This window comes from Notolabrus celidotus, chromosome 10 (genome assembly GCF_009762535.1).
Source record: "Notolabrus celidotus isolate fNotCel1 chromosome 10, fNotCel1.pri, whole genome shotgun sequence".
NCBI classification, from domain to species: domain Eukaryota; kingdom Metazoa; phylum Chordata; class Actinopteri; order Labriformes; family Labridae; genus Notolabrus; species Notolabrus celidotus.
Window position 1 is genome coordinate 12,884,948 of NC_048281.1, and position 12,121 is coordinate 12,897,068.

Consider the following 12,121-nt stretch of genomic DNA (forward strand, 5'->3'; position numbering starts at 1 on the left):
TATATATATGTATATATATATATATATATATATACATATATATATATATTTATACACACACACATATATATATATATATATGGCAAGCCGTTCAGGAAATTAATATATATGGAATGAAGTCTGAATATATGGATTGAAAGTCTGAATATATTGAATGAAACTTGATATATATGGAATGAAACTCGATATATATGGAATGAAGTCTGAATATATTGAATGAAACTTGATATATATGGAATGAAACTTGATATATATGGAATGACGTCTGAATATATGGAATGAAACTTGATATATATGGAATGAAACTTGATATATATGGAATGAAGTCTGAATATATTGAATGAAACTTGATATATATGGAATGAAACTTGATATATATGGAATGAAGTCTGAATATATGGAATGAAACTTGATATATATGGAATGAAGTCTGAATATATTGAATGAAACTCGATATATATGGAATGAAGTCTGAATATATTGAATGAAACTCGATATATATGGAATGAAGTCTGAATATATTGAATGAAACTTGATATATATGGAATGAAACTCGATATATATGGAATGAAGTCTGAATATATTGAATGAAACTCGATATATATGGAATGAAACTCGATATATATGGAATGAAGTCTGAATATATTGAATGAAACTTGATATATATGGAATGAAACTCGATATATATGGAATGAAACTCGGAATATATGGAATGAAAAATCACGTCATGTATGGCCTGCGCCATCTTGTCTTTCTGGGATGTGATCATAGGGGTGTGATTTTGTTTTCCGGTTGGACGTAGCTTTTAGTAATGCAACCATGAGGGAGGCACGAGATGTTTTCACTGCAATTTTAATTAATGAAGGGGTTATCAACCCCTTGGGTAATGCATGTGCTGTTAAGTCAATCCGTATAGGAAAAAGGAACCCACCCCTCCTCTCTATTAAGTTGGTTTCATCTAAAAGTGATGATCGGACCGTCTGCACAGAGAGACGAGAGGAACACGAAGCAGTGGGCTGCAGAAGCATTTAGGAGGGTAGTAAACAAGTGAAAATACGAAAATATTAAATATCACAGGTTGTACACACTTCTACAAAGGCTAAAGATATTGCCCCTTCTTTATTCAGGTGGTTCAGTCCTCTAGTTCGCTAGCTAACTTTTGTTATGACTTGTGATAATGTAGCATCCTGTTCAATGTTAACAGGTGGAGCTCATACCTGTGTGCATCATCTGACAGTGAGTGAGTGTAATGAAAAAGTACGACCAAATTACCACAGGTTACAGAGGTAGAGGAAAATGTGTCCCCTCAGAAACACTAAAAAGAAGTGCAAAAGGTTATTTTCAGAGAGACATTAATAAAAGATGAGTCTCTTTGATGACAATAAAACAATACGATTATAAGTGGTGTTCAGAGTACTTATTTAAGCTTTCATTCAATATATTCAGACTTCATTCCATATATATCAAGTTTCCTTCCATATATTCAGACTTCATTCCATATATATCGAGTTTCATTCAATATATTCAGACTTTCATTCCATATATATCAAGTTTCATTCCATATATTCAGACTTTCATTCCATATATATCAAGTTTCATTCCATATATTCAGACTTCATTCCATATATATCGAGTTTCATTCAATATATTCAGACTTTCATTCCATATATATCGAGTTTCATTCCATATATTCAGACTTTCATTCCATATATTCAGAGTTTCATTCCATATATATCGAGTTTCATTCCATATATTCAGACTTTCATTCCATATATTCAGACTTTCATTCCATATATATCGAGTTTCATTCCATATATTCAGACTTTCATTCCATATATATCGAGTTTCATTCCATATATTCAGACTTCATTCCATATATTCAGACTTCATTCCATATATATCGAGTTTCATTCCATATATTCAGACTTCATTCCATATATTCAGACTTTCATTCAATATATTATTTCCTGAACGGCTTGCCATATATATATATACATATATATATATATATATATATATATATATATATATATATATATATATATATATATTATGGCAAGCCGTTCAGGAAATTAATATATATGGAATGAAGTCTGAATATATGGATTGAAAGTCTGAATATATTGAATGAAACTTGATATATATGGAATGAAACTCGATATATATGGAATGAAGTCTGAATATATGGAATGAAACTTGATATATATGGAATGAAACTTGATATATATGGAATGAAGTCTGAATATATTGAATGAAACTTGATATATATGGAATGAAACTTGATATATATGGAATGAAACTTGATATATATGGAATGAAGTCTGAATATATTGAATGAAACTCGATATATATGGAATGAAGTCTGAATATATTGAATGAAACTCGATATATATGGAATGAAGTCTGAATATATTGAATGAAACTTGATATATATGGAATGAAACTCGATATATATGGAATGAAGTCTGAATATATTGAATGAAACTTGATATATATGGAATGAAACTTGATATATATGGAATGAAGTCTGAATATATTGAATGAAACTTGATATATATGGAATGAAACTTGATATATATGGAATGAAGTCTGAATATATGGAATGAAACTTGATATATATGGAATGAAGTCTGAATATATTGAATGAAACTCGATATATATGGAATGAAGTCTGAATATATTGAATGAAACTCGATATATATGGAATGAAGTCTGAATATATTGAATGAAGTCTGAATATATTGAATGAAACTTGATATATATGGAATGAAACTCGATATATATGGAATGAAACTCGGAATATATGGAATGAAAAATCACGTCATGTATGGCCTGCGCCATCTTGTCTTTCTGGGGTGTGATCATAGGGGTGTGATTTTGTTTTCCGGTTAGACGTAGCTTTTAGTAATGCAACCGTGAGGGAGGCACGAGATGTTTTCACTGCAATTTTAATTAATGAAGGGGTTATCAACCCCTTGGGTAATGCATGTGCTGTTAAGTCAATCCGTATAGGAAAAAGGAACCCACCCCTCCTCTATATTAAGTTGGTTTCATCCAAAAGTGATGATCGGACCGTCTGCACAGAGAGACGAGAGGAACACGAAGCAGTGGGCTGCAGAAGCATTTCGGAGGGTAGTAAACAAGTGAAAATATGAAAATATTAAATATCACAGGTTATACACACTTCTACAAAGGCTAAAGATATTGCCCCTTCTTTATTCAGGTGGTTCAGTCCTCTAGTTCGCTAGCTAACTTTTGTTATGACTTGTGATAATGTAGCATCCTGTTCAATGTTAACAGGTGGAGCTCATACCTGTGTGCATCATCTGACAGTGAGTGAGTGTAATGAAAAAGTACGACCAAATTACCACAGGTTACAGAGGTAGAGGAAAATGTGTCCCCTCAGAAACACTAAAAAGAAGTGCAAAAGTTTATTTTCAGAGAGACATTAATAAAAGATGAGTCTCTTTGATGACAATAAAACAATACGATTATAAGTGGTGTTCAGAGTACTTATTTAAGCTTTCATTCAATATATTCAGACTTCATTCCATATATATCAAGTTTCATTCAATATATTCAGACTTCATTCCATATATATCAAGTTTCATTCAATATATTCAGACTTCATTCCATATATATCGAGTTTCATTCGATATATTCAGACTTTCATTCCATATATATCAAGTTTCATTCCATATATTCAGACTTTCATTCCATATATATCAAGTTTCATTCCATATATTCAGACTTTCATTCCATATATATCAAGTTTCATTCCATATATTCAGACTTTCATTCCATATATATCAAGTTTCATTCCATGTATTCAGACTTTCATTCCATATATATCGAGTTTCATTCCATATATTCAGACTTTCATTCCATATATATCGAGTTTCATTCCATATATTCAGACTTTCATTCCATATATATCGAGTTTCATTCCATATATATCGAGTTTCATTCAATATATTCAGACTTCATTCCATATATATCGAGTTTCATTCCATATATTCAGACTTCATTCCATATATATCGAGTTTCATTCAATATATTCAGACTTTCATTCAATATATTATTTCCTGAACGGCTTGCCATAATATATATATACATATATATATATATATATATATATATATATATATATATATATATATATATATATATATATATTTATATTAGTTTCAAACAAGGATTTTTTTTTAAAGCCTCTTTGTCCCTAGGGATCACTCGGTCATGTTAATTGATAAATCACTTGTGATTGAATTGTCAATCTGCATGTAACCAAATCAAATGAATCTTTGTGTGATTCAGGTTCCTGAATGACAAGAGAGAACAAGCTAAAGAGGACCTGAAAGGTCTGGAGGAGACTGTGGTAAGAGGAGTATTTCTCTAACATTCAGAATCCTTAACATCTTCAGACCAGCTGAGTGTGTGTTTTTGTCCAACAGGCCAAAGAGCTTCAGATGCTCCATAACCTCCGTAAAGTCTTCATCCAGGAAATCGGCACCAGAGTCAAAAATGTAAGAATACTGTTTATCACTTTCTGCTCAGTCCGGACAGAAGTTATTCACTTATTCAGTTTGAGTTTATCTGAGCTGGATTAAAGTGACTGTGAAAGATTAGGTCCAAACAGTCAATACTAACAGGTTGAAGGTAACGAATGACAGTGACTCAGGTCACTGTGACGGAGTAGCTTTTAGTGTACTTGTACTTTTACTGAAGTATTTCTTTGGGAATTATCACACTTTACTATAAAAAAAAACGTGTCTTAAAGTTCATTAAATATTTAATCAGCTTTGTCCCGCCGTCACATTTCTCCAAAGTGTAGAGGAACGAAATGGACCGTATCCTTACGTGTTTGTTGGGAGGTAAAAACCAAAGTATCATCAAAAGATGTAAAACAACTGCGGAGCAAAGTGACAGTCATTCTTTTCAATGTTTCTAACTCTGCGCAGTGTCACTACGTGTAATTATACTTTTATTAAAAACTGCTGTACGACGCAAACGGAGCGCAGAGACACGGTGATGGCTGCCTCACACACTCTCATCACATCTTCATTACCTGCACGTGTTTACTCAGTTAATGAGAAAAGTGGGGGAGTAAAGCCATGACCAGCTCTCTTATTATCCTACATAACCTCATAATCAGTCAATATCAGAGAGAGGAGATCGCTGATAAGACCTGTGCGTAATGATGAATGATAGATGCCCTGGCACTGCTGATGTATACATGAATGCTGCAGCGTCATGGAGTCATTCAATATTCATATTTGTATTTCTTTTGTGGCCCTCCTGCAGTAAGATACAAACAATAAGTGCTCTCTGACCTCCGCTTCATTCACGAGGACCACGGTTTGTGTGTCTGAAACTTTATTTTGTCCGTCTTCCTCTCTGTTGTTGCCGTGATTCACCGTGAGAACCTCTGATCTTCCGGCTCATTTGTATGCATGTTCATTCATAAAGTGCTTTGACCATATATGGTTGAATGTGGGCATGAAAAGGGCAGAATACAAGGCTGAACTACATGCGCATATCTCAAGGTGGTTTGTGATTTATGAACGGAGCATTGCGTAAAGTTTGCTTGCGAACAGTTTTATAAATCAGAATTTTTTTTTGGGCACACGCCACTTCCGGGTTTTCGGAGTACGTATACTTTTAGTAGGGATTCTACGCACTTTTTTATAAATGAGACCCCTGAACTGTGCCTCAAACAAGATGAATCTACTCCTCTCATCCCCTCCTATCAAACATCTCTACTCTGACCTTCCTGTCTCACCATGAATCTACTAACTTTGAAAACCAACAGCTGCTCAAGTTGAACAGCAAGTTCAGAGTGAAATGGTCAAAACATGATTAAAAAGGTTTCAGAGGTATTTGAGTAAAATAATTGGAAATGATACTTTCAGTGTGATATCATACTGCAGCATGCTTTCTTTATGTAATGATAACTGGTCTGTATTTTCTTTTATCAGAAATATATATCTTTCAGTTTAAAGCTGTATATGCTACATACACTTCACAGGACTAAGGTGTTCATTCATTAAACAGCCTGGTTTGAGAAGAATGTCCTCTTGTCATTTTTGTGTTGAGAGCGGCTGTGGCTCAGCAGGTAGAGTCAGTTGTTTCCTAACCTGAAGGTCAGTGGTTCAATCCCAGCTCCTGCAGTCACATGCAGAAGTGTCCTTGGGCAAGATGTTGAACCTCAAATTGCTCCCTCTGTTGTTCAGCAATGTGTGAATCTGAAGGAGATTAGCTAACACTGATGGTTCCTTACTATAGCAGCCTCACCATCTCTACCAGCCTATCACCCAGTTTAAAGTAAGAACTCAGTATTTACATAGATGTAAAATAAAGTACTTTTTACTATTACTTGTGTAGATTCAGACCAGTACCTTTATTTCCACCGAAATAACATATTATCAAAGTAACTGTACTTTAAATGGAGTACAATATTTTATCACTCTTTCCACCCCTGATGAACAAATATTTGCTTATGATACAGATTATAATCCATACTTGAAATCATTTGCTGTATAAACTAAAGACTTTCTCTCTTATCATTACAACCTCTAGCATTGGAAAGGGGTCCTCCTGAAACTGTGTTTCTTTTCTGTAAGAGTGAGATGTTTGATTGGTGTTAGATTATCTTTGTTTTTCTGTAAGAGTGAGGTGTTTGATTGGTGTTAGAGGATGTTTGTTTTTCTGTTAGAGTGAGATGTTGATGTTAGAGGATCTTTGTGATAACACCTCCATCTGGTTGTCCTTGCAGAGTTCGGAGAATGATTGTGACGAGGCTGGAGGCAGTCTGGCTCAGAGGCAGCGAATCATCTTCTTAGAAAACAACCTTGAGCAGCTCAGCAAAGTCCACAAACAGGTGAGTACACTTGTTCACCAAGCCCTGCCCACCTTTGTGACACCTGTTGATACGAAGAGTCCGCAGTCACAACCGTCACTCCCAATCCTTATTTAGATTTTCAAAAGCAGTGTGTTAAATGTGGAAGATGTCTTAAACTAAACATAGCATAAAACAAAAAACCCATGAGCCTGTGCCAGTGTTACCACATTGAACAACCCTGTCAGAGGTGTGATTTCCTTCTCTCAGGTAACTCAGGTGAGTTGATCGACATAAATGTTTCTGATCAGGGACATTACCCTCTGATGACACAGTGTTACTCTGGTTCAGTCGTCACTGACAGAGGGCCAGACACAGCCCATCATCATCATCATCATCATGATTATCATCATTTTCAAAATCATCGTTATTATCACCATCATCATCCTCACCGTCATCGTTATTATCACCATCATCATCGTCACCATCACAATCATCGTTATTATCACCATCATCATTATCTTCACCATCATCATCACCATCATCATCATTACAATCATCATCATCACCATCATCATCATTACAATCATCATCATCACCATCACCATCATCACCTTCACAATCATCATCATCATCACCATCATCACCATCATCATCATCATAATCATCATCACCATCATCAGTATCACCATCATCATCATTACAATCATCACCATCACCATCATCACCTTCACAATCATCATCATCATCATTATCATTACCGTCATCATAACCATCATCACCATCATCATCACCATCATCATCACCATCATCATCATCAAAATCATCATCACCATCATCAGCATCACCATCATCATCATCAGCATCACCAGCATCATCACAATCATCATCACCATCATCATCAGTATCACCATCATCGTCACCATCATCATCAGTATCATCATCACCATCATCACAATCATTATCACCATCAACATCATCACCTTCATCACCATCATCATCACCAACATCATCACAATCATCATCATCACAATCACCATCATCATCATCATCATCATCACCATCACAATCATCATTATCATCATTATCATTACCGTCATCATCACCATCATCATCAGTATCATCATCATCACCATCATCATCATCATCATTATCATCATCATCATCATCATCATCACAATCACCATCATCATCATCATCATCATCATCACCATAATCGTCACCATCATCATCATCGTCATCATCACCATCATCATCATCATCACCAACATCATCAGCATCACCAACATCATCACAATCATTATCGTCATCATCATCATCATCATATTCATCATCACAATTATCATCATCATCACCATCATTATTGATAACTCATTGTAACTCTTGGCTCCTCTTCTGTGCTTTCAGTAGATTTAACCGGTTGTCTTCTCAGTAGATTTAACCGGTTGTCTTCTCAGTAGATTTAACCGGTTGTCTTCTCAGTAGATTTAACCCCTCCTTTTTTGCAGCTTGTGCGGGACAATGGAGATCTTCGTTGTGAGTTGCCCAAGCTGGAGAAACGTCTGAGAGCTACAGCTGAGCGAGTCAAAGCTCTTGAAACGGCCCTGAGACACGCCAAAGAGTCTGCCGTGAGGGACCGTAAACGCTATCAACAGGAAGTGGATCGCATCAAAGAGGCTGTACGTTTCAAGAACGTGTCGCGTAGAGGACACTCTGCGCAGATAGGTGAGCTATCACACCTTCATAGCTGTGCATTTGTCCTGATTGGGGTGCTACAGGAAGCAGGCTCAACAAACAGTTAAACCCTGACTGCTGGTTAAACAGGGAGAGTTTTCTGAGCATGCTTATTGTGAGTCCTGCACAGGGGTGATCTGTGAGCCATCATGGCAACAGGTGAGACATGAAAAATAATACCCTTCAGTTATCTGATGCACCCTTTTTGTTCTCTATTATGCACCATGTCATCCTCTCTTAATGCTCTCCTATACACAGTGTGACACACACTCTTATTTGCCATGGGAGCTCTGATTTGTGATCTGATTAATCATTTGATATGCACCAAGACGTGCTCTTTGTGTAAACTGATACTGCATGCTCAATGCGTGATCCTGAGTTTTCTTAAGCTGATCCCATGATCTAACTCTTTCTAGCCAAGCCAGTCAGAGCGGGACATCAGCACCATCAGCAGCAACCCTCCTCTGCATCCATTCGGACCCCCATCAGGGGAGGCGGGGCCACATCCAGTCCACGTCACCACTCTTCCCGACAGCAACAACAGCAGCCACAATTTCATCAGAGCCACACCAAGTAGAATAAATGTGAGTCACATTCAACCACAGCAACTTCAGCACCCATGCTTATAAACCACAATAAGAGATTGATCACGTGTGTCTACCTTCACCTTTTGTATACAAATTTGAAAAAACATGCCTTGAAAGTTCAAGGAGTCTTGTGTTAGTGTTTGTTACATTTCCTCTTACCATTCCTCCTCTACTCTGATAATCTGGTGCACACAGCGCTGCAGGAGCCTCATTGGTCAACAGAGCTGTCAATCATGATGTCACTCCCGCTCTTTTTATATCATCAATAACTAATTCAAAGTAAACTAGTCCGAAACATGGACACTGAGACATAAATCAGCACAATAAGAACTAACTATGAATGAACACTTTATTTTAATTCAGTGTGTTTATCACTTCCTGTCTTCACAGGTCAGAGACGGCTCTGCATCAGTTCCCTTTTTGTGGATGTTTGAATTTCACCACTCTGCCTTTACTGGAACAAGACTCCCCTTTTTTATTCCACCTGAACAACCATTCCACCTTAACAACCATTCCACATTAAGTGCTAAGCAACAAATGGTTGCTTGGTTGTAAAAGCCAAGCAACCATGCAACTCTAACAGCCTTTCTAACTGGATAACCATTCCACTTAATTAACAATTCCACCTTACCAACCACTTAAGAACCATTCCACCTTAACAGCCGTTCCACCTTAAGAACCATTCCACCTTAACAGCCATTCCACCTTAACAACCGTTCCACCTTAAGAACCATTCCACCTTAACAGCCAGCAGTGCTGTCAGTCTTATGTGGGTGACTCTGTGGCTGCTTTTGTCCCGTCAGTCCGTCCTGATTCAGCCTAAACTCAGTCTATAGTCTGTGAACAGAATAAATCTGCAGTAGATAGACTCCCCGGATGTCGTACTGATTCAGGAACGTCTCAGTCTGCAGCAGACCAGTCTCCCTCATGTACTGTTTCCCACAATGCACAGCGCTAAAGTTCTCCATCTTCTTGTTTACGTATATGACAGGGGCGCTCAGTTTTTAGGTGCTGTGAGAATTATTAAATTCCATATGAACCACTTCTTAACTTTTTAAATCATAAGTGATGCTAAAGAAGCAGTTTATCTGTCAGCTCGGTCGCTGTTAACTTCCGCATTCGGAACCAAAAATTAAGCGACGCCTGACGCAGCATCCTGCAGACCAGATCCTGCAGACCAGATCCAACAGAACAGTCAGACTACAGACTCCCTTCAGACACAATATGCAGTATGTCCTGAATACTGCATTCAAAGGGAGTCTGTAGCAGGCCATTTTGAGAACAGCCTGTGTTGTGTTCAGGGAACAGATACTCTCTGACTCTGTGTTGTGTTCAGGGAACAAATATTCTCTGACTCTGTGTTGCGTTCAGGGAACAGATACTCTCTGACTCTGTGTTGTGTTCAGGGAACAGATACTCTCTGACTCTGTGTTGCGTTCAGGGAACAGATACTCTCTGACTCTGTGTTGTGTTCAGGGAACAGATACTCTCTGACTGTGTTGTGTTCAGGGAACAGATACTCTCTGACTCTGTGTTGTGTTCAGGGAACAGATACTCTCTGACAGAGCTATGATAAATTCAGTGTTTAATGAAACGTGTAATTCAGGGTTTATAAAGTGTAAAGATGTTGTGTTGGTGTTGGTGTTTCTAGTAAGTAAATTAACTTCTTTTTTCACGAACCCTAAAAACACAGGACTAAGTTATTTTAAGAGGTGGTATCATCCTTTTTTCGTATTTTGAAAACATATTTCAAGTTAAAATCTGAATATAATATATATATGAACAAAGAGTATGGTCTGCTATGTTTGTAAGGCGACTTGAGATAACATTTGATGTATATATAATATAGACGGATTGATAAAAGTGAAGGATGAAGAGTCCGCAGGCTGCTCTTAACGACTTCTTCAAAAAGTCTCTTGAGATTTCAGCGAGATCAACACCAGATTTGCTCAAAATTTGACATCCCCAGTGAAGTTACTTATTTAAGAAAGAGAAACATGATACGGGGGCGGGATTCTTAAAGAGACTGTAGCTGAAATGAGTGTTTCAAAGGCAGCAGATTTAAGAATCCTTTTTAGACATAGTTTTCAATTTTTTTTCCATTCAGTCCTCTGCTCTCATTTTGTTACAACAATGTTGATACATTATTACTCCATGCAATTTATTTGGAAAGATATTATAAGAACATTAAAAACCTGGAAACAAATTAGCATCACAATATAAAAAATAAGGCAGGTCGATCATTTAACATTGATCTATGATTTCTTCCTTTATCATTAAAACAGTATTTTCATTATTCCTAAATTTCATCATTTGTTTTTTACATATCTACTTTTCTGATTTTGAATGTTTACGATAATAACATATATTTATTAATAATGTTTATTCTGGAGCTGGTTTGTACCTTTAATGCCTTTTTTTTATCAGTCGGAGTTTTTATCAGTGTAATATTTCTACATGCACATGTTGAACTTTTGCTGTCTTTGTTTTCTGTTGTCCTGGATTCACCTGAACGCCTCATGATCAAAAACAACAGTGTTAGAGTGTCTGTTATTAAACTGTGGGAAAACAGGAAGTCATGTTTCATTGTGTTCTCATTAAAACATAAAAAAATGAATGAAATATAAATACTTTATAAATATACTGCATAACTAAACATACAGCAGTATTTCATAAATTTACTGTATAGCTAAATAATGCAATATTTATAAACATTATAAACATTATAAATATACTGTAGAATTGTAAAAACTGCAGAACCTTGTAAATATAATACAAAAGAGTAAAAACTGCAGTACAGCAGTATTTCAGAAATTTACTGTAAAGCAGTACTTTATAAATAAACTATAAAACTGTAAACATACTGCAGTACTTCATAAATATGAGTATCTTATAAATATAGTAGTATAAATGGATGAAAAATGTGATGGTGGTTTTGCTTGACAGACAGTTAGACGGATTG

The 12,121-nt window shown here is 36.2% G+C and overlaps 1 protein-coding gene across 3 annotated transcripts in view; it reads left to right on the top strand.

The window, feature by feature from the left end:
* LOC117819815 (kinesin heavy chain-like) overlaps positions 1–11,734 on the top strand; it is a 32,527-nt gene extending 20,793 nt beyond the window's left edge. For all 3 annotated transcript variants that reach the window (XM_034693292.1, XM_034693290.1, XM_034693291.1), the window contains exons 21-26: positions 4,318–4,378; positions 4,455–4,526; positions 6,776–6,880; positions 8,347–8,563; positions 8,989–9,156; positions 9,550–11,734. In XM_034693292.1, coding sequence (XP_034549183.1) covers positions 4,318–4,378; positions 4,455–4,526; positions 6,776–6,880; positions 8,347–8,563; positions 8,989–9,149 — 616 coding nt within the window. In that variant the 3' untranslated portion in view covers positions 9,150–9,156; positions 9,550–11,734. The remainder of the gene's footprint in view (positions 1–4,317; positions 4,379–4,454; positions 4,527–6,775; positions 6,881–8,346; positions 8,564–8,988; positions 9,157–9,549) is intronic.
* The last annotated feature ends 387 nt before the right edge of the window (positions 11,735–12,121 follow it).